This window comes from Peromyscus leucopus, chromosome 5, assembly GCF_004664715.2.
Source record: "Peromyscus leucopus breed LL Stock chromosome 5, UCI_PerLeu_2.1, whole genome shotgun sequence".
Taxonomy (NCBI): Eukaryota; Metazoa; Chordata; class Mammalia; order Rodentia; family Cricetidae; genus Peromyscus; species Peromyscus leucopus.
In genome coordinates, this window is record NC_051067.1 from 108,908,178 (window position 1) to 108,931,861 (window position 23,684).

General features: G+C 46.7%; 1 protein-coding gene and 1 non-coding gene across 2 annotated transcripts in view; both read right to left on the minus strand.

Annotated features, from left to right (window-relative positions):
* Positions 1 to 23,185, minus strand: part of Terf2 (telomeric repeat binding factor 2) — a 34,409-nt gene extending 11,224 nt beyond the window's left edge. The window contains 10 exon segments of the mRNA XM_037206251.1: positions 2,089 to 2,091; positions 2,261 to 2,346; positions 6,364 to 6,721; positions 6,724 to 6,752; positions 9,784 to 9,890; positions 11,997 to 12,143; positions 13,886 to 13,972; positions 21,394 to 21,524; positions 22,578 to 22,673; positions 22,771 to 23,185. Of these exon segments, the coding sequence (XP_037062146.1) occupies positions 2,089 to 2,091; positions 2,261 to 2,346; positions 6,364 to 6,721; positions 6,724 to 6,752; positions 9,784 to 9,890; positions 11,997 to 12,143; positions 13,886 to 13,972; positions 21,394 to 21,524; positions 22,578 to 22,673; positions 22,771 to 23,149 (1,423 nt within the window). The 5' untranslated portion in view covers positions 23,150 to 23,185.
* Positions 15,544 to 15,731, minus strand: LOC114706735. Its single transcript, XR_003736551.1, has one exon. It is a non-coding gene; the product is annotated as a U2 spliceosomal RNA (small nuclear RNA).
* Positions 23,186 to 23,684: the final 499 nt, after the last annotated feature.

A 23,684-nucleotide genomic window follows, 5' to 3' on the forward strand; every position in this document is an offset into this window, starting at 1 on the left:
AGCTGGGGCGGGGGCGGGGAGAAAATAATGGTTTTGGTAAAGAGTTGAAGTCTGTTATTAATCAAAATTTATTGGAACTGGGCAGTGGTGGCACACACTTTAATTGCAGCATTTAGGAGGCAGGGCAGGAGGATCTCTGAGTTTGAATCAGCCTGGTCTACAGAGTGAGTTCCAGGACAGCCAGGCTACACAGAGAAACCATCTTGAAAAAAAAGTTTAGTAAAGGGCTGAGACATAGCTCAGTGGTATGTGTTTGTCTAGCATGCACAAGAGGCTAAATTCCATGGCAAAATATCAAAATACAAATTTAGGGCTGGGGAGATGGCTCAGCTCTTTGAGAAGACCCAGTTTGGTTTCTAGTACCCGCCCCAAGTGGCTCTCAATAAATTGTAACTCCAACTCTGGGGATCCGACACCCTCTTCTGGATTTCCGTGGGCACTGAAGTCACATGCAACGCCCATACACACATACATAATTAAAAATACAATCTTACAAAGATTTACTACATGTGTGCATATATACATGGCTGTGTATACTCCTGAGTTACAACCTTGACAACTACTGCTTTGAAATATCATCACTTCACTGTTTTCTGCTGAGAATTAAATTCCTTGGAGCTGGCAAGATGGCTCAGTAGTAAGAGTGTGTGTGTGGCCAAGTCTGACGACCTGAGTTCAATCCCAGGACCCACATGGAGGATGAAGAAAGCTGACTCCTCAAGCTGTCCTCTGACCCTCACACAATCCACAGCATGTGTGTGTACAAATGTTTTTGTTTTTTGAGACAGGGTTTCTCCGTGTATCCTTGGCTGAGTCTCACAGATCGGCCTGCCTCTGCCACCTGAGTGCTGGATTAAAGGTGTGCGCCACCACCGCCCGGCTAAAATAAATGTAATTTGTTTTTTTTCTTCTTTTTCACCCCACTGAAACAGTCTCACTGTGTAGTCCTAGCTGGCCCCAACTCAGAGAACCTCCGGTTTCTGCCACAGGAGTGCTCACATTAAAGCACATGTCAGCCATGCCCAGTCTCTATGAAGGAACTTTAAAAACTTTTTTTTTAATGAAATTTTAAAAAATCTTTTCACTTTGTATGTCTTTGTGTGTGGTGCACTCACAGTAAAGCAAGAGCGTGGAGAACAGAGATCAAGTTGAGAGCTGCTGCTCTCTTTCCACCATGTAGGGTCTGAGGATTGAACTTGGCTCAACTGACGTGGCAGCCGGTGCCTTTACCCAGAGTCATCTTGCTGGCCCTATGGAGATACTTATTAAGGCCGACCTTTGGCCCTGGGAAGAATTACTGTCGCTATTACAAGTCTTTACAATCCTCCAAATGAAGGTTAGCATTCAGCTATTTCTGTTAGAATGTAAAATACGTAGTGGGGAAGACTCTAAAACAAACGCTGAGAGCTTCAGATGTAATTACATAAAGTAAATTCTCCTACCCCATACATGTATGCACAGAAACTGGTCAGACATCTTTTCTTTTCACTTGGACTGGGGATGTAGCTCAGCCCACACACCAGAGACTTATTTTAAGAAATACAGAGGCCAGGGAAATGGCTCGGCAGGTAAAGGCACCTGCTGATGACCTGAATTTGATCTCAGGGACTTACAGGGTAGGAGAGAACAGACCCCTGCAAGTTGTCCTGACTCCCACATGCCACCTCCCCACCCACACAAAAAAATAAATAAGTAAAATGGAATTAAAAAAATTTAATGCAGGAGACCTAGCACTCAGGAGACAGGCAGGTGCATGGAACTGTGAGTTTGAGGTTAGTCTAGTCTACACAGAGTTTAAGCCCAGCCAGGACTACACAGTGAGGCCCTCCAAATTAAACAAACAGAAAAAAACCAGGTGTGATAATGGATGACCATAATCCAGCACTTTGGAAGCAGGGGCATGAAGGCTGGAAGTTCAAGACCATCTTCAGCTGCTACCCAGGAAGTCCAAGGACATACTGGACTACATGAGACCCTGTCTCACCAATACCCTGCCAAGGGAAAAAAAAAATACAGGGAGCCAAATGCGGCTACATGCCATGATCCCAGCAGCTGGGAGGCTGAGGCAGGAAGATCCTGAATTGAGACCAGCTTGGGCTCCACTGCAAGACCCTGCTGCAACAAAACAAACACAATCTGACCCGATGATTCAAAATGAGACCAGGTAATGGGACAGAGGCCCTGGAACATGAACGTAACAGAAACATGCATCGCACACCAGCAGACATTTGCAAGAGGGCAAGGGAAGTCTGGGACTTACCCCGAACTTCAAACAGCTGGTCCTCTTCCACCCAAATTTCTTTTTCTTCAAGCCCGTTAGGGCCGTTCCACTTGTCTTTGGACACTCTAGGGGAGAGCAATGAAGATAAGCCATGAGAGACCCCCTTCATAGCTCTGACCTCAGTCCTTCAGTGCTCACTCAGGATTCACACCACACAATGCTCAAATTCGCTACCATTCCTCCTCGGCCCGCCAGGCATCTCCACACATGAACACCTCCCAGGCTGCAGAGCCACGCCTCAAACTGGGCACCGAGTAAAGTACACCATATCGCCATCTCCCTCCAAATCGCTTTCATTTCTTTTTCTGATGTTTTTAGATAGGACTATACTCTAAGCACATGCTGGCCCTGAGCTCAATCCTCCCGCCTCTCCCTTCTGAGTGCTGGGATTACAGGCATGCCTCGACATACCCAGTCACTCGGGTCCTTTAAAGGTCTCAGCATTTCTCCGACTTAGAGGTGCAAACTCCAGCCTCTCCTTCAGAGCCACGCTCCACTGCATTTACACTGACTTTGGTACCCTGCCTATTCCTGGAGTTAAACTCAAGATACCTTGCATCAGTGTTACACTAGCCTTTTTTCTCCTCCTAAATCTAACATCGCAAAAGCATATCGACTGGGCACTGTGGCACATACCTGTAATTACAGCATTTGGGAGACTAAGCTGTGAGAATCCCAAGTTCAAAGCCAGCCTGAAATACGCATGCCAGACGACATAGACAACAACAGTCTGCACATTCTCCTCTATGCTCTATGAATCCAGGCCATTCCCTACCTCGGCTCCACTACACCACTACACACTACATCTAATGCTTTGATCCTTTAATACAGTTCTTCATGTTGTGGTGACCCCAAACCATAAAATGATTTCATCACTACTTCATAACTGCAATTTTGCTAGTTGTGAACTGTAATGTAAGTATCTGATTGATATGTGACCTCTGTGAAAGGGTCATTTGACCCTCAAGGGGTCATGGCCCACAGGTTGAGAACAGCTGCCCCTCAGCAACCCAGGCTGTTCTGCTCCTCTTTACCTCTGCCCAGGAGTACCTTCCCTGCTCAGGAGAGTTATAGGCCTTTCATACTGTAAAAACACATCTCTTTCTTTTTTCCTTTGAGGCAGGGTTGCCCAGACTGGCCTCGAATGTGCTGTATAATCAAGGAGACCTTTATCTTCTGACCCTTCTACCTCCACGCAAGCTCCAAGAGGCACGTGCCACCAGGCTGGATGTAGTGCTGAGGGCCAAATGAAGGGCCTCACACACACTGGGCAAGCATTACCAGCTAAGCGGCATCCTCAGCCTAACACTGTCATCCGCGAGGACACCTGTACCTACTGATCCCAGCACATAAAGCCTCTGCCCCATCTCTGCCAATCTGAGGCCATCCACAACCAGTCAAGGCCCCCCAAATTCCTCTTGTCATTTTCCTAAGTACCTAACCAAGTAGCTGAGACAAATGGGGGACAGTGTGTGCTGTTAATTCCGATTAGATCTGGAGAGGAACTTCCTTGAAACGGAGTGGTACCACAAGCCTCTTTTAGTTTTACTGCGGACCGCTATTTACAGAGGCAGGTAACAACTAGGCTCCCGTTTTAAGTTTTCTGCTTTCCCTGTCCTGACACACACTCGCTTCCTGCGGCTACTACTTCCCCTGCGCGGCTGTTCTGCCCTCTGCCCTTTTCAAAGGTAGTTGCTAGTGACCTGTCTTTCTTGAACTCTCCCTTTGCACAGATGTTTCAGCGGGGACTGCCTGAGGCCTAAGCACCGGTGTGGTGCCCGACTGCCGATGGCCGTTGTTCACTGCTCACTTGGGGAAGGGGCTGTGCACTGTCTTCCTAGCTGTCGGGGGGCCTGTGGTCCTGGGCAAGTCAGGCCACTTCTGGATCTCATATTCCTCACCAGCTAAGTTACAACTCATGCACTCTGGTCTAGTAGGGACTTGTCAAACAGCCTGTGGCTGCTGGGTTTGGTGTCTCCCTCCTCTCCAAGGGAAACCGTGACCCTTAACGTATGTATGGCCTACGTACATTTAGGGGGTATCATGCCTTACATACAAGTTCTAAGAGTCCCTTTTACTTGATTAATAAACTCCTAGCAAATCCCGAAGATGCTGTGGGGCATAGACAAATCCAGGCACACGGCCTTGGCCTTGCCTTTCAGGCAGTTCCCACGAGCCCGGCCTTTCCCTGCTGGGTCCCTCTGCCTGTCTTCCCAACTCTCCCTGCTCACCTGCAGCTGTCTCCAGCTTCAGACCCCCTCCCCCTGCCCCGCAGCGGTGCCCCCCAGGCCTGGGAACATACACATTAAAAAAAAAAAACCCTTTAACTGTGACTCCTGCAGTTTGAGAAGCTGCTGCCCGACACGACAGACTTAAGACCTGGCCAGCATGTCGGTCCTGCTGCTGCTCTGTGCTGCAGTCTCCTGGTGTCCCAGGCCCACGTACAAGCTACAATACTGTCTAGAAGTCCTCTGACAAGGCACTTGCTACCTTCCTACTCTTTCAAGGTCAGCTCAACCTTCGTTCTTCTCCAGGACACAGTCTACCCAAGACTTGTCTAAGCAGGCTCAGGAACTCTCCCCCAGCTCACAGGGCACCTCACGCACTTCCTTCCTCAGGCTGGGCTCACTAGACAGTGTGTGCGGCTCTGCAAACCTTCCCACCTCGGCTGCCATGACTCAAAGTTCCACAGCCAGAACGCTTTGGCAGCCATGGACAAGCCCTACCTGCTGGGTGTGGCTTTGTTCCATTAAATTTTATTAACAAAACAGGCAGCAGGTGGTTTTGCCAACTCTTGCTGCTCAGCACCCATCACACTCCAGACCCCGGGCACACTACAGTGCTGGGTATGTCTGCAACTGTCCCACACAGTCCCGTTTACAATCCTCCTGGCATCCTGAAAGCCCCTGTTTCTTCATCTGCTCATGGGGCAGTATCTACACAGGGCTTCTCTGAGAAATAAACGGATCATGTATCAAAGGAGGACAAGGTATGTAGAGCTGCCATTAACTATGTCTGCCAGGGACTCGTTTCTCATGGCGAGAGTGGTACATAGAGTGCAAATCTGTCCAGAGGAAACCATGTCACCACACGCCATGGCCTTCACACTGTAGATCAGAGCGGGTTTCTCCAAACAATCACAACACACAGCAGCGCACAGAGACGGCAATGGCCTTGGGAGATCAGTGAGGTAGATGACATACAGCAGGGCCAGCCGTGGAAGAGTTCACCGAGGAGCTAAGAGCTTCAAGAGAGGCACCTGATGTCTGTGGTCCCGGCTGCTGTGTCAACACCACACGGATTAGGACCCTGAAAAGCCCCGTTTGCTGTGTGACCTCCTTTTCGAGCCTTCCTCATCTACACAATAGGGCTAACATCACCTCAGAGGGCGCTGGGGGTTCAGGAAGACACACAGGAAGTGCTTGGGCCCAGAAAGCCCTTCGAAGCACCAATGGAATTCTGACAGGCAGTGATGGAGGAGGGACAGTCCACCGTGGGAATGAGGGGGGTGTACAGCAGGAGAAACAAACGGCATGTTCCAGGGAGCAAGCAAACCAGTGTCTGCAGGGTGGGTCCCTGCAGGGCACAAGGTGGCCAAACTCAAAACCTGGGGTGGGAGTCACAGTGGGGAATAAAATTAATAGAATTAACATATTCTAACCACTGCCCCCGAGCAGCTGGCAGAACATGGAAGATTAGGAAATCTTTACTGAATTTTGCTGAGTCTCAAACACCTATGAAAAGGTACAAAACTAAGTATTCATTGCTCTCCATAAATATCAAGTATAATGAGGCCCAACTCAGACAGATTTCACCAAGAAGGCACTCAGTGGCCGGCAGAAGGCTCCGAGGCCCTCCCTCCTTACTCCTGCCCGGGGCAGTGCCGTCAGCCTACAGTGGGCTTGGGGACTGGCAGGGACCGCTACATTGTCACTCTGCGCCAGTCTCCTTCTAGCAGTCTGAGCAAGCCTCGGCGGCGGAGAGTAACTTAGCTGACGGTTACTTCATTCACGGAAGGAAAACCAGGCCCAACCCAGGACCGCCAACCAGCCCCAAAACTGCTACAAAGAAGGTCTTCATACTTGGGATTCTTCTCCCCTGTGAGGGGTTGGTTGAGAGCTCTGGACTTGGATGGTGATGCTGACATGGCCTCCGGGGAGTTGAGGCCTGGGCTGGGCTCAGTAATCTGGCTGTCCTCCTCCAAAACCAATCTGCTTATCGTCATCCGACTGTTCTTGGGCTGCAGTTCTGAGCCTCCCTCACCCTCAGCAGGAGCTGAGTTTTCATGTTCATCTTTCCTGGGTCTCTTGTTTTTGTGGGTTGGTGATGATGGGGATGCTAGTTTAGGAAGTACCAGATCTTTCTGGTCCAGTTTTGCAAAAGCCGCCTCTGAGTCTTGTGCAGTGGACAGAGCTTTGAAAGCTGCCTTCAGAGTTCTGATCCAATGGTGGTTGGAGTGTTCCGAGGCTGTCTGCAAATAAAACACGCACAGGAGAGTCAGTCTCCCCAGTGTGGAAGCACATACAAGTAGGCAGGATTCTGCAAAGATTAACCCTTCCAACAGAGGCCTCTTCAGACTCTCCATCAAAATAAAATAAACACAGGGGTGGGGGTGGGGCAGTGCCTGCTTCCTTTAAACAGCTGTTGTTTATAAATGCCTTCACTTGATGAGCACAGATCTAAGTTGAATCAATTTTAAATTCCAAACAAGAGAACCTTACAGGCGCCAAGGCCAATGCTATTCTCTGCAGAGGTCTCCAGCCTGTGCGCTATCAACCCTTTTAGCCTGTATGATCAAAGCAATGTTTTCCATCATGTAAGAGCTCTGAGTAGTACCCGCCAACCTCACATCTACCTGGGCAGCCAATTGGTAACACCACAGTCTCACTGAAATCTCCACTCTTTCAGCCATCCCAGTCCAACCCTCGTACGAGAAGCAACTAATGGTCTATACCCACAATACATTTAGAAACCGTGGCTTGAGAATTCTGAGCGAGTGCTGTGCCATGTGATCTGGAAGCATGAGACTGACTTTTACAGAAAGTTTATCGATCCTCTGGAACAGCTAATGAGGTTAGAGTAAAATCTGTCAGGAAAAGACCAACCTCCCTGACAAGTATGTCAGACTGTCAACATATACAACGCTGCTTTCTTTCTTTTCTTTCTTTTTTAAAGATTTATTTATTTATTATGTATACAGTGTTCTGTCTGCTATACACCTGCAGGTCAGAAGAGGGCACCAGATCTCATTACAGATGGTTGTGAGCCACCATGTGGTTACTGGGAATTGAACTCATGACCTCTGGAAGAACAGCCAGTGCTCTTAACCTCTGAGCCATCTCTCCAGCCCCTACAACACTGTTTTCTAAAATCAACAATCAAAAGTTGCAGAGGACCCAATTCAGTTACCAGCACCTACACCAGGTGGCTTAATAACAGCTGTGTATAACTCCGGTTCCAGAAACTCCAATGCCTCTCCTAGATTCCACAGGCACCCATATTCACCATACATATTCATGTATACAATTAAAAAATAAAATAAATCTGTTTAAAACCTGAGAAATCTAACCTTACACAAAAAAGGATGTCTCACACATGAAATCCGAACTCAAGATTTGGAATGTTTAGACACTCTCACAAAGTAGCAACTGCCCAAACCAGAAAACCCGCCTGCCTCCTCTTTCTAGTGTCCTGTTTTGGACTGTATCATTTTAGGATCCATTTGGCCCTCTGTATTTCAAACCAGGATGCTATGATTCAGATATGGTTTCAGTGAGTCACATGTTGACATTGAACTCCTGGTTTGAAGATGGGGCCCCAGAAAGTAATGAGGATTAGAAAAGGCCATCAGGATAGAGCCTAAAATAAACTACCAATGTGTTCAAGATCAGAGGATGGAGTCTCTCTCTCTCTCTCTCTCTCTCTCTCTCTCTCTCTCTCTCTCTCCCCTCCCCCCCATCAATTGGCATATCAGCAAGAAGGCCATCACCTGCCAGGCGGTGCTGGCGCACGCCTTTAATACCAGCACTCGGGAGGCAGAGGCAGGTGGATCTCTGTGAGTTCGAGGCCAGCCTGGGCTACAGAGTGAGTTCCAGGAAAGGTGCAAAGCAACACAGAGAAACCGTCTCGAAAAACCAAAAAAGAAGGCCATTACCACGTATGGGCACTCAAACCTCTAGTACTGTGAGCTAAACAAACCTTTTCTTCTATGGTTAATAAAAAAAGTACCAATACCCAGGCCCCCAAAAGAATCTACACTTTTGACTTTCCTGTTACGTCACCAGACTTGAGATTCCGTCACAGACTTGAGATTCCGACTTGCCTTCTTTCTTTCCTTCCTTGAAAAAGGGTCTCACTATAGTGTGGCGGCGTTCCTGCTGAGCTGCCCCTGGCCTGGCTCAGAGTGAGCACCAGCCCTAATCCATCTTTTGTTAGCAGACACTTTGGTTCCCTTGCTGCCCTCTATGTGAATCCTGTCTTGGGTCGCTACACAAGTGTGTGGGTTATGAGGTCCAGTCCTTGGAATGAAGACACAGAGGCATCTTAAGAATGAATCTAGCTTTTCATCGCTGCAGGGGGGTCCAGCCTGGAAGGACTGAAGCACTAACCCTTCACCTAGGGCAGCTTTATTTCTCTCCAATACAGTTTAGCCAGTTAATTTCCATATGCTCAGAACAACCTGAAAGGGGCTCCCAACAATGCAATGCCAAGTGCAGGTACCACGGTTTCCCGGGTTTCCTGAATCCAGTTTTGCATAGGCTTTGTATCCTTGGGAAACTCAAGACAGGATTCACATAGAGGGCAACAAGGGAAACCAAAGGTGTCTGCTAAACAAAAGATGGATTAGGGCTAGGTGCTCACTCTGGAGCTAGGTCAGGGGAAGCTCAGCAGGAACGCCACTACACTATATAGACCAGGCTAGCCTCTAACTCAGAGCCTCCTGCCTCTGTCTCCTAAATGCTGGTATTAAAGCTATATGCCACCAGAGACAGGACGGCTCTGAGTTCAAGGCCAGCCTGGTCTACAGAATGAGTTCCTGGACAGCCAGGGCTACACAAAGAAACCTTGTCTCTAAAACCAACCAACCAAACAAACAACCAAAAGAGCTATGTGCCACCATGCCCAGCTCTGACTCATTTACTTGAACACTGCTTCCTGAGTGAATTCAAAGACAATGATCGGGCCAGGCCCGGCAGGTCACCCTGCCCCGCTTGCACACGGGAAGCTGAGGAAGTACTGCTGAGTTCCTGGCCCAAACAGGCAACAAAGTGGACTCTCCCTCCATAAAATGAAAGAAGTGTGCACACTGTGTGTGTTATAGTACAACAGAACCTTTGGGGAAGTGCCAATCAGGATCTTCTCTTGGAGACCCCAGAGAGCTAACCTCATTTTCCTAGGCCACGTTCTCTACCTCTCACAGTGTGCTGTGCCAATAACCTGGTAACGTCATCAAATCCACTAAGAGAAACCGACCTTGAGCAATCACAAAAGGACACTCTCACCTTGAAGGCTCTCTAAGTGGCTTTTCCACTGGCTCCAGGACTGGCTGCTTTTCTTCCTTCCCTGAACTTGAAGCAGCAGACTCAGATTTCAAAGCCTTCTTGGCCATCTGGGAAAGGAAGGGTGTCATTAGGAAGAGGAAGCTGCTGAAGTTCATTTAGTGTCTGCTTCTTTCACCAAAAACCCACTTACCACGAAGCAACGCATTTACAAATCCATAAACTTACTGGCTGGAGGACACAGACGGGCACTGCACAACGGGTCACCCTCAAACTTCTCTTCCTTATCATAATACAGTAGCGACACTATGGAGGACTCTCTTGCACTGTACCTTTGTCCTTCCAACCTCAGTCCTATCTAGTCCCTGGTTCCCAAGTCTCTTTTGGAGTCAGGTATAAAAGTTAAATTTCTTTCCCTACTTCTTCTTAAAAAATGATTTTTTATATATTTTCATTTTCACATAGATGTGCACACACTTGCTGAGTTCATGTGTACCACATGCCCATGCAGGCCGGAAGAGGACACTGCCTGAAACTGGAGTTGCAGGTGGTTGTCAGCCACCTTGTGGCTGCTGAGAACCTAACCTGGGTCCTCTGCAAGAGCAGCAAGTACTCTTAAACACTGAGCAATCTTTCTGGCCCCTCCTTTTTTTTTCCTTCGGTAGGGTCTCAGCATATAGTTCTGGATGGTCTACAACTTGACAGATGGACCAGGCTCGCCTTGGACTTGCTGGCATTATAGGGGTGTGCCATCACGCCTGGCTCTAACTGTTTCCTCAAAACTTAGGATAGTTTGTTGTGTAACTTTTAACTGTATCTCACAAATGTCTGTCTTACTGACAGCTATTTCTATTTGAAAATCCTTACCAACCCTGCACAGGAAGACCTAGGCAGGTCATTCCGGCCCTAACTCTGTCCATCTGTCTCCCTCTTACTCTAAGTCTAGACTGTTGCACTCATTTTGGATACTGTGACTTGGTGTCTTTGATGAGCTCCACCCTCATGTAAGGAGCAGCATTGTATTTTCTAGTTACCCAAAATGCAAAGGAATGAAACACATCTAGACCAAAATTCCAGCATCCAGATGCTTCCTGGCTAGCTATTCCAAATACCTGTTTACAAGTGACCTGTGATCTGTGAAAGAGCTGACAGGATCCATCACTGACACTACTCTAATAAAGCCTCAGATCCCCCATTATGATAGGCTATTTTTTTTTTTTTTTTGTTTTTTTTTTATTCTTGTTATTTCTTTTAACTCATAAAATCACATGGCTCTCTCCCATCTTATTAACGTCCCATACTTTTTTTTTTTGGTGGTCCTGGAATCAAACCCAGAGCCTTATACATACTAGATCAAGAGTTTTAATAATAAGCTACATCTCTAGTCATTAGGTTCTTTAGATAGGGACTTGCTATAGCTCAGGCTAGCCTCAAAACTCATGTTCTTTACTGTACAGAGTAGTGGTGTGCCTTACCACAAAATCTAGAGTCCAACTAAACGAATATCTTCATAAGGCCAGTGTAGAATGGTGGCCCACACATTTAACCCCAGCACTCTGGAGCCAGAGACAAGCGATTGCTATGAGTTTGATGCCAGCCTGGTTTGCATACTTTTCCAGGCTAGCCAGGGGTACATAGCAAGACCATATCTAGAAAGGGATGGGGGTACGCCTAGAGAATGGCTCAGCAGTGAAGAGCACTGGATGCTCTTATAGAGGACCCATCTTTGATTCTCAGCACCCACATAGTGGCTCACAACAATCAGTAACTCCAGCAATCCCAGGGCATCTGACACCTTCTAGCCTCCATGAGCATTACATATCTGTGGTGCACAGGCATCTGTGGAGGCAAAAACATACATATACATAAAATAAAAAGAGAAGGATAAAAAAGGATCATTTTCATCTGGCTCCTTTAGACTGTATCATACTTCTAATCTCTCCTCCCACCACATGCCCTCACTATCAACTCCCATCATTCCACATCTACCTCTCAGCTCAGATTTCACTACCTGTGGGAACCAGGATTGTAAGAGAAGGCTCTACTTTAACTACCAGATTAGTCCCACATAAAAGAGTCTCAAATGCAGGTGAGAGAATCCAGGTAGGTTCCATCATCTTAGGCATCTCACAGGTAGTGCACATAACACAGTCAATGTCGCACCATTTTTTTCACTTCAAAACATGGTTATGGGAAGAAAAGAGGCTGAGGCACACCGTGAGGAGGTAGGGCTCCGTGTCATCCAGGTGGCTCTCCAGGAAACGCAACATCTTCTGCTGGAAGGTCTCATAGGAAAAGTTCTGGATAACAGGGTGGGCCAAATTCTTCTCTCGGATAATGTTCAGGAGATCAGTTCTGAGCTTCTACATGTAGGATTGATGTTTGTAACAGGAGAAAGGAAAAGAACAGTAAAACTTCAGGGCTGAGCTGGGGCAGAATACCACCAAACATCTGCAATACGTCAGATAACTCAAACGATTGGCTCATCAATCATGGCTCAGCCACAGTGAGTGGGTTTCTGTGTAGCTAGTCACAAAAAAGGGACAAAGAGGCTCTATTACATGTTAATAAAAAATCCGGGCTGGAGAGATAGCTCAGTGGGTTAAGAGCACTGGCTGCTCTTCCAGAGGTCTTGAGTTCAATTCCCAGCAACCACATGGTGGCTCAAAACCATCTATAGTGGGATCTGATGCCCTCTTCTGGCAGAAAGTTGTATCTGCAGATACAGGACTCATACAGAGCACTCATACATTAAATAAATAAATAAATCTTAAAAAAAAAAATGAAAAGAAAATCCCTTGCTACAATAGTAAGGAAAAAAAAAGGATAAGTGTTCAAATCAGTGTGAAACGTCTGCCTGCATCCCACATGCAGAAGGAAAAGGAAAATGTGTTCACGTGTGCACATACAACAGACTTGCTTGTAGACAGTATCTCTGAAAGGATAAAAATAACAACGGCTGCCTGAGAGTGGGTGAGGGCCAAAGACAAGGGAATTTCCACTCAACTCTTTTATTACCCCCAGCTCCATTCTGATTGTATGAAGGTCAGGTGTTGGGTCTTGGGGATGGAAGTCGGGGTGCCAGGCCTGTTGTCAAGTACCTTTACTGATTTAACAGGCCTTAGAATACCTTTTGAATTCTGTACTATCTACATGTTAGTTCTTCAAAGATGAAGGGGATTTTGCTAGGCATGGTGGTACATGCCTTTAATCCTAGCATGTGGGAGGTAGAGGCAGGCAAATATCTGTTAATTTGAGGCCAGCCTGGTCTACATAGTTAGTTCAACAACAGCCACAGCTATATAGAGAGGCTCTGCCTCAAAACAACATCAATCAAGGATAGAGTGGGTTGTGTATGTGTTTGGTAACAGGGTTCAAACTCAGGGCATGTTAGGCAAATGCCCTGCCATTAAGGAATACTCCCCAGCCTAAAATGTAAGTTTATAAAATAATACAAGTTGGGGGAAGAGAACCCAACTGAGGCTGTAGCTCAAAATGACTTCCACACATTTCCAAAGTAGCCCTCCAAGTCTACAGGACTAACATTTATATAGACAGGGCTAGAAGTCTCATACTTCTTGTTGATTATCTGGTACTGGTTACTTAAATGTTCTATCACAAAGACAGAACAAGAAAAACAAGTGGTTTATGAAAGGCCAGTCTGACTCTCAAGCCAGTCTGTTACCTTAAAAATAAGATGTGAAGCATGTTTTAAGACTGTCTCTTAGGCTGGCCTTACAACTCTCTATATAGCCCAAGGCAGGCCTCAAGCTTGCAATCCTCCTGCTTAAGCTCTCAGAGGTTGGGACCACAGACAAGATGTTGGGTATTTAAAGGTGAATACTTAAATGACTTTTTTTTTTTTTTTGGGGGGGGGGGTGAGATACAAAGTCTTACTCTAGATCTGGCTGCTAGAATGCACTCTATAGACCAGGCTAGTCTTGCAAAGATCTGCCTGCATCTGCCTCCCCAAGTGCTGGAGTTAATGGTGCGTCCTACCACACCTGGGATAAACGTCAGTGTTAACAAAGAATCCTTTTCTTACTGCTCCACAAAAGACAGTAAGATGGATTAAGTCACAGCAGTAAAAATGTATCAAATTTACCTGAGTTGTAGGGTCCTTGGACATGTATTTTTTCAAAATTTTTGAAGCCTTTTCAAATTCTTTGTTTTTGATACAAATAATGACAGCCTACAAAAGGGAGAAAAACTTAAAACTTTTGTAATGACAGATGTCATTAGAATATCAAATATCCAAACATACTCTGCTGAGAAGCTACATCTTCTTAACTACCTATGACTATTTTCACATCGCATCAAATTTCTGCGCTTAAAAGCCAACGTGACTGCTCAAGGACCATGAGCAGCCGTTAAGTGCAGCTTTTTGTTGTGTTTAATGCCTGAGCGAGCAAAGTGGATCCCTTGGGTTACAGACAGCCAATCTGAGCTGGATTGCCTAAGGAAGACAAACAGACAGGAGTCATTCCAGAGGCCTAAAATTTCAGGTCCACAGAACAACTGATTCCAATTTTTTGGGTATAAGAGCTCTGAGGCAGGGGTGGGGCGTGGTGAGAGGGTGTAATGTGGGAAACGGACAAGCGGTGTGCTCACCACAGCGTTCCGCTAGTTCTATTCAGAAAAGGGCTGAGGCCAAATCTGCGGAATGAGAAACAAGCCTCTTATCCCCCAAATGCCAGCTAGCGACTCTAGCTGGAGTGTGCAGGGAATTACTGAGACTGGCAAACAGCTCACCGGCAACAGCAGATTTAAAAACGACCAAGAGTCAGGTAGGACCAGATGTTTTATCAGCCACAGAGGAAAAGGTGTCTGTAAAGAAACCCCGAGAGAATATCCACACAGGGAAAGGCAACAGTGCCTGGGTAACTGAAAGGAGACTTTTACATGCAATCCAGGGCAGATGGAACCAGTGCCAAATGCTCTTGGACAAGCAGGCATGATAACAATTCTCGAAAGATCCAATGATGTTTATTTACATACATGTCATTTTCAGAATAAATATCATACTAACTTTCATAAATCAACACAGCTTTTATTTTTCATAAGCCACGTCAGTCCTATTAGGTGTAACTGCACTTAACTTGCACACAGCAAAACTGTTTAGGGCATATGGCACCAAATGTTAAGATGCCCAGACTTCTGTAACCACAAAATACAAAGCAACACCCTCCCGTACCCTTTCCTCAACTGCTCTTCTTGCTCCTTTGTGTCTCTGCAGCATTACAGGACTGAAGGGCACTGCTTCGGCTCTTGTCAGACAGGGTCTCATCCCCTCAAACCCTCCTGCCTCAGCCTCCCGAGAGCTGGGGGATTAGTCATTCATCACCAACTGTATGAAGCATGTTTCTTTTACTCAGCACAATGCCCTCAAGCTCATCTTGTTGCTGCACTGTCAGAAGTTCAGTCTTCTTGCTGCTGAGCATTCTGTATTGTTGGGGATATATTACAGTTGACCCATTTACCCATTCAAGAACATCTGGATGGCTCAGCTTTGATCACTGTGAACAGAGATGCTAGCCACAGGTTTATGTGTGAACAACTCTTTGAGGTAAATGTGCAGGAGTGGGGTCCTTAGCGCAAATGTGTCCTAGGGGAAGCAGCAACCAAATTGTTGATACAGAGTAGGTGTACCACTTAACATCCCAACCAAACTGTTGATACAGAGTAGGTGTACCACTTAACATCCCATCAGCAATGCAACTGTTTCAGTCATCTGAATCCTCTCTAGCATCTTTTAAAACCCCCACAGGGCCCACAGTTCCTGGAGGTACTACAATACCAGCCTATGCATGGAGGAGGTGGAGTGAGCTCCTACTCTATCTCCCGGCTCCAAAAACCCATTTACCATATGGTCCTTGGATAGAGGAGAACGTACCAGGTATTAAATTGTTGAGAAAAGTTACCTCATCTTAGCCAAAAGGCTCAAAAGTGATCCCATGGCACTTTTTAACTATAAAAATGTACCATGCTCATGTTCTAAAGTAAAGCAGAATTTCTTTGGAGTTATTTATACGTTTGGCCACTAACTGGTTCCCCACAGGAGGCAGGGTTGTCTGCTTTGGTGGTACTGGACCCTGAACCTAGGGCTTACACCCACTACAAAAATGTTTCATCACTAAGCTTTAGTCCCAGCCCTTTGTAAATTGAAAAAAATAATCTTCAGTTATGTACACATGGACATGGGTGGGTCTGTTGTGAGCACTGGTACCCACAGAGGTGTTGGGTCCCCCTGGAGCTGGAGTTACAGGTGTGATCTAATGTGTGCGTTGGGAATACAGCTCAGATCCTCTCCAAGAGTAGTATATGCTTCCCCCTCCCCTCTCTGTGTAGCTCTGGTGCCTGTCCTGGAACTCACTCTGTAGACCAGGCTGGCTGGCCTCGAACTCACAGAAATCTACCTGCCACTGCCTCCCAAGTGCTGGATTAAAGGCTTACAGTACATGCTCTTAACCTGAGTCATTTCTCCAGATCTCTTTTTGAATTTTGAGACAGGGTTTCACCAAGTTGCTAACTATCCTTGTACTTATTCTACAACCTAGGCAGGCCCAGAATTTACAATCCTCCTGCCTCAGAACTGAGTACCTGAGATTACAGACCTGTATCACCAGAGCACTCACAGCGGCTTTAGTTCACAATTCTTTAATGAAGTTGAACATCATTTCACAGGTGCCTTAAAATTTTTTTAAAAGCAGGGCATTGTATACACCTCTATCACAGAACTCAGGAAGCAGAGGCAGGTGAATTCATAAGTTCAAAGCCAGTCTGGCATAAAGTTTCAGGCCAGCGAAGGCTATATAGTGAGATCCTGGTCTCAAGAAACTAAAAATCAAACTACACATGGGAAGTCAGAGAACAACATACAGATTTTTCCCCAAACCATGTGAGTCCTGGGGACTGAACTCGGCTGTCAGGCTTGGTAGCCACCTCAGCCACCACAGCTGCTTTTTGGTTGGCTTATTTTGACCGTCGTTTGAAGACAGACCCTCCTCACCATGAAACTCAGACCGACTCGTCATCTTCCTGCCCCACTGCCCCAGTACTGGGTTACAGGGAGTCGGCACTCAGGCTTCTCTATTTACAGCTGTGCTTTTTGCCCCCTTAAACAAGTAGATTTTAGGGCTGGAGAGATGGCTCAGAGGTTAAGAGTGCTCGCTGCTTTGTAGAGGACCAGAGTTCCAGTCCCAGCACCATGCCAGGAAGCTCACAACTGCCTATAATGCAAGTTCAGGGGAATCAAAGTCCCGTTCTGGCCTCTGTGGGTACCTAACACACAGCACACACACACACTCTTTACTTATTTTAAATTCTTCACATTTTCTACATATATGCATGTGTGCCATGTGTATGCCCAGTTCCCATAGAAACCAGAAAAGCATGTTGTATCATCTAGGACTAGAGCCACAGGTAGCTCTGAGTGGGTGCTGGGAACCAAACCCAGGTCCTCTGGAAGAGCTGTAAGCGCTCATAACCACCAAGTCATCTTTCTGGCCCCCACATATTAAAACAACAAAAACATGTATTAGCCATTTGGGAGGTGGAGGCAGGAGGATCAGTAGTTCAAGGGTCATCTTTCAGCTACTTATCAAGCTCAACAAAGAGCCTTGTTTTATCTCAAAACAAAACAAAAAGATAATATAGTTTTATTGTTTAACTTTACCAAATCACAAGGTTAGAAGTTGGCTCAGTTGTTAAGAACACTTGTTCTTACAGAAGACCCAGATTCAATTCCCAGCACCTACACAGCAGTTCACACCCACCGCTACCCCACTGGCCCCTATTTTAACACACTTTCATTACTTATCGTGTGTGTCCACACATGTGTACAAGCCTGTGTGCCCCGGAGCTCCCGAAGGTCAGAGGACAACATGCCTAGTTGTTTCTCTCCTCCTACCACGTGGGCGGGGGCTGGGAGTATCGAGCTCTGGTGTCAGACTTGGCAGCAAGTGCCTTTACCTGCTGAACCATCTCACTCTCCTCCTTTTTTTAAAATAGCATCCCATTAAGTTCATCATGTTGACCTTGAACTTGTTCCAGTCTCCTAAACAGTCTGGATTTTTTACAGGCCCTCATTAGTCCCGCTCTTATATCAAACTTTAACAAGTAAACTTTCATTCAAAAATTTTTTATTTTGCTGGGGGGTGGTAGCACTGGCCTTTAATCCCAGCACTTGGGAAGCAGAAGTAGGCAGATCAGGCAGATCTCTAAGTTGAGGCCAGCCTGTCTACAGATTAAGTTCCAGGACAGCCAGAGCTACACAGTGAAACCTGGTCTCAAAACATACTCCCCTCAAAAAATTTTATTTTACGTGTATGGGTGTTTTGCCTGCATGGATGTCTGTACGCCATGTGTGTGCAGTGCCTGAGAAGGCCAGAAGAAGGCATCAGATCCCCTGGGACAGTAGTTATAGCGTGTTGTGAAGTACCATATGGATTCTAGGAAGAGAACCAGGAGCCTCTGAGAGTCATACTCTTTTTGTTTGTTTTTGTTTTTTTGAGACAAGGTTTCTCTGTGTAGCCCTGGCTGTCCTGGAACTCACTCTGTAGACCAGGCTGGCTTTGAATTCACAGAGATCTGCCTGGCTCTGCCTCCTGAGTGCTGGCGTGAGCCAACACCGCCTAGCCTCCCAGACCCTATTTTATTTTATTGTTTATAATTTTACGGTTGGGGGTTACCACAACATGAAGAATTATATATTTTTTTAAATTTTTTAAATTTAACTTTTTTACGTGCCTTGGCATTTTGCCATGGGTGTTGGGTCCCCTGGAACTGGAATTACAGACAGTTGTGAGCTGCTATGTGGATGCTGGAGATTGAACCCAGGTCCTCTGGAAGAGCAGTCAGTGCTCTTAACTACTAAGCCATTTCTCTAGCCCCACCCCCAGACCCTATTTTAATATTTTAAACACTTTGCCCAGTGTGATAATGTCTTTAATCCCAGTGCTTGGGAGGCACAGAGGCAGAAGGCCTCCTGAGTTCCAGACCAGTCTGGTCTACACAGCAAGTTCTAGGCCAACCAAGTGAGACCCCTCCTCAAAAACAAAAAATAATAAATTACTAGAACACTTTACAAAGCTTAAATGAACCTAGGCATCCCATAGTATTTTCTAAGATGAACATTAAGAGACTCTAAGACACTAAATGAGAAATCCAGAAAGTGTCATTAGGTAACCAGAGGATCAAAGTAGTTGTGACCCAGGCAGTCCTCAGAGATCCTGACCTCCGGACAGTCCCATGTACACTATCCCACAGCTGCTCTAGAGTGTGAGTCCTGCTAACAGGCACATCAGAGTGTGGGTCAGATCTCTCAGACCCGAGATGGGATCTTCTTAGCTTAGGCCTGCTTGCAACTCAAGATCCTCCCACCTCAGCCTCCTGAGTACCAGAATTTCAAATTAGCATCACCATTGCCAGCACCAGCTGAGTCTTGAAATGGCTGTAATTGTGTTTATTTACTTATTTCTGCAGTGCTGAGGATTGAATATGGGGCCCCTCCCAGGCTAGGCACAAAGACGACCACTGAGCCACAGCAGCAGCAACTCCAGCTGACAGCTTGACGATAACCTTACTGGAAACCCTGGGCCAAACCGACTCAGGTAGGCCACAGCTTCCTGACCTTTGGAAACTAAAGGCTATTAGTCACTGTTTTAGGCTGCTAAGTCTTAGAGCAATTTGTTATATTGAAGTAACAAATGCAGAAGGACTAGGAATGCAGCTCCATAGTAGAGTGCTTGCCTAGCACACGTTCAATAACTTTATCTTCAGTGTAGTATGTGCACATAATACAAAACTCAAAAGACATAACAAGAGTTTAGTGAAAATTCCTTTTTCTGACCTTTGCACAGCACTGTTAAAAAAAAAAAAAAAAGGCAGCCAGGCATGGTGGTGCATGCTTGTAATCTCAGCACCCAGGAAGCAAAGGCAAGAGGGGAAGAGCAAGTTCCAGGACAGCCTGGGCTACACAGAGTTTCAGGACAGTCAGGGAGTCAGGGACACATAGTGAGACTGTTTCCCCTTCTCCAAACCACAGTAATATAGAAGTATAAGACACAGCCTGGTAGACTGGAAAACACATGGAAGCCGACAGAAAAAACTGATATAAAGAAAAAAAAAAAAAATCAGTATTCATGCCTATGGTTTGTCTACACATGTCTGAGCAACACATGCATGCCTGCTGCTCCAGAGGGCCTGGGACTGGAGTTATGGTTATGAGCCGCCAAGCAGGTAGTGAGAACTAAACTTGGGTTCTTTGAAGGAATAGCCAGTGTTCTTAACCACTGAGCCATCTCTCCAGCCCCAGGGAGTTTAGATTTCGCTGACAGACATTACAAACAAATGTTTAAAACATGAACTTTGTCACTTAGCTGGCTGTGGTGGTAAAGCCTGTAATGCCAGCACTCAGGAGGCTAAGGCAGGAAGATGGACACCGAGGCCACTCTACATATAAGACCCTCTCTCAAAACAAGACCCCCAAATAAACAAAGACAGGAAGAGATCCATGTGCTTAAGTAATAAAATTATAATGTACGTATGCCTTCAAAGACTCCCCGACAAGAGGCCGGATGACAACTCAAATCCCTTGTTTATAAAGGGATGGAATAAGTTACTCTGAACTAGTAACATTTCTTCCATTCAGAAGAATCTGAGCTGTTCTCAAAGTACCCTTGGGTTTCTCCTCCATTGTTAATGACTTTTCTGGCATTTAACCCCCAACACAAACCTGACTTCCCTATACTAAAAATCTACAATGGGCTTATTCTTCCTTGAACTCAATAATAATCATCCAAGTATTCTTTGCAAGACTAACCAGAAGTTCCTGCTCCAGGTCCTTAACTGAACAGGTATCTGGACCCAACGCACATTAGATTTTTTTAAAAACAGGATATGTGAGTACCCTATACACGGTCAATGTCTTCCTTGTGAAACAAGGCTTTCTCCCTCTACCCTCCTCCACCTCTGAGATCTCATCCTTTTCAGGAGTTCTCTGTTCTCCTGTTACCCTAACTTTCCTTTACCAAGGCAATGCCAAGCTGCGTTCTATCCCTACTTCTGCATCTGCTTCCATGCCCCTAGCCTCGGTTACTGAAGAAGAAAAACCCACTTCTATGCTTTAAGAGTTCTACTAGAAGCAATCTGGCGTTGATATTCTAGAATACTCTCTGCAGTATTCTCTTTCTCTACTTGACTCTGAGTCTAGTCTGATCACAGAGAATATTCTTTAAGTCCCTCTTTCAGCAGAGCTCCGTTCCACATTTCCCAAGGCCCTAGCCATTCCTTCTGGCTTGTGACAATGGTGACCAAACCCAGGACCAGAAATGCTTGGGGCCTCTTTTCAGTGTTCCTGAATGGTACAATAACTCACAAAACAGCAATCTTCAATGTCAACCCACTTCCCAGTGCAATGGCCCCTCCTGACAAGGCCACAAAGACCAAAACTAGAGCAGAGTACTTTCCAAGCCTAGGTGAGAAAGCGGACATGTGAAGAGAGGTATGTTGCTTGCCCCCACCCACCCACACAGAGAAGATTCTACAATACGTCCTCAAGAACCGCCAACGTTTGCCAGATGAAAAAATAAAACATTAAGAACAGTGTCTTACAGCCTTTTTGACCAGTTTCCTACTGGATTCCACCACTGCTTCTGTCAGTGTGAATTCTGTTTTAATCATCTCCAGCACATTGATAGCCGATTCCAGGGGTGTGAGCTCGGCCTCCATATCAAAGGAACAGTCTAGGACAAAGCACAGGACTCACTTCAAGCTCTTTCCTAAGGAGCAGCACACATGTCCAAAAAGTAGACACAGTTCTCTATGGAAACATGAAGACACCGTAAGACTCATGTGCATCAAGGACCATGCAAGCCACGCATCTAGTCCTAGCACTCGAGAGGCAGAGGCCAATCTGGTCTACACAGTGACAGTCAGGGCTATGTAAACAGATCCTGTTTAATAATAAGAAGCCATGCAAACCCAGCAAGATTTGCAATTATGCCAGGTAGTGGCGCACGCCTTTAATCCCATCACTGGGGAGGCAAAGGCAGGCAGATCTCTGTGAGTTCCAGGCCAGCCTGGTCTACAAAGCAAATTCCAGGACAGCCAGGGCCACACAGAGAAACCCTGTTTTGAGAAAAATAAACAAAAGATTTGCAGTTTAAAATAACCAATTTTATTTTTGTTTGTTTTTCGAGACAGGGTTTCTCTGTGTAGCCCTGGTTGTCCTGGAACTCCCTCTGTAGATCAGGCTGGCCTCAAACTCAGAGATTCCCCCTGCCTCTGCCTCAGTATGTACCATCACACCCAGCTTCAAATCAATGTATTTCATGTGACTTTCAATACTTTTCAACACTGCTCAATTGAAACACTAAAATCCAGAATAACACGTTTGTGAGACAGAAGTGGCCAACACTGAAGACAATTTGTTAAGCAGCTGTCAAGTTCAACTGGGGGTGTTTGGGGGAGCTAGGGGGTTTTCATGCTCTACTACGGGGAGAAAGGGAGGGAAGGATGTGTGCTTAAGGATGTAACTTATTTTCAGCAACAAAAATGGGTGTGCAATTAACAGGTGGGAGAAAACAAAAAAAAAAAAACACATAAAACTAGCCAAGGAATCTTAACTGGAGAAAACTACAACCAGGGAATTCAAACACCATTGAACGAAAAAGACCTCCGCGGTGCAAACAGTAGTGCACTTTAACCCGGAATCTTTCAGTCCCGGATGTTAAGTTTGAAAATAACAAAACCCTACGTAAGTGAGCCCAGAAAAGAACACAAAAAAATAGCCATACCTAAATTTTCCCCTTCTTCAATGCGCGACAGACACTGCATAACTCGCAGCAACCGGGACACCGTATGCTCCTTCCCCAAAGGCCTGACAAGCAACGCTGGGAAAGAAGACATGGTTGGCTCCGCGAGCCCGGGGACCCCAAGGCATGCACCCACAGACCCTCCTTCTCCCTGCGGCCCCGGGCCGGCCCTCACCCTGCATGATGTCCCGGATCTGCCTGAAGTCCTCGTACCGGCTACTCCGAAAGGCCCGCAGCGCCTCGTGGAAGTAGAACTTGAGCACCCAGCGGTTGACCGCCTCCTCCAGCTGCGCTTCCCCCGCGCCCCGCTCCGACGCGCCTCCCAGCCCCGGCTCGTGCCGCCCCCGTCGAACCCGCCCGCCGCTGCGCGATGCCCGCCGGCCCGCCACCCGCCCGCCGCTGTCGCTGCTCCCGCCTCCTCCCGCCATGGTGCTCGATCGCCGCGCGCCCTCCCCGCCCTCCCGGCTGGGCCGTTTCCTTGGCTGTGACGCCATCGGGTCACGCACAACGCCCGGGCCGGAAGCAGGGCCCGCTGTCCCGGCTCCCGCGGCCATGATACCGACGGGGTTCCAAGCCGCCCGCGGGCTTCTGGGAGGGAAAGGACCGAGACGGGGTACACAACCCCCCTCCTCGGCCACCGTAGTTCCCGTTGTGTCTGGCGCAATGCCTGCTGGGGATTGAAGTCCACACAACCCAGCCGGGCGCATTGTTTTGAAGATTATGCTGCTGACGCGGGACACTGAAAATATGAAGAATAATCGCATGCATATTATTAGACATTTTGCAAATTGTGTAAAGCAGTATATTAGAGAAAAGGCTGCTTTGTTTTGAGACAGAGACTCACTATGTATCCTTGGTTGGCCTGGAACTCATGATATAGACCCGGCTGGCATGGAACTCTGCCTCTGCCTCATAGTGCTGAGATTAAAGGCTAGTGCCACCATGGCCAGCCTTTGTTTTTGTTTTGTTTTAATTTAAAAGGTTTTTTTTTTTCTTTTTTTTTTTAAACGTGGGTTTATTCTCGGAATTAACTCAGGTCCTCGCGATTCTACAGCAAGCACTTTATCAATTATTCGGTCTCCCCATCCC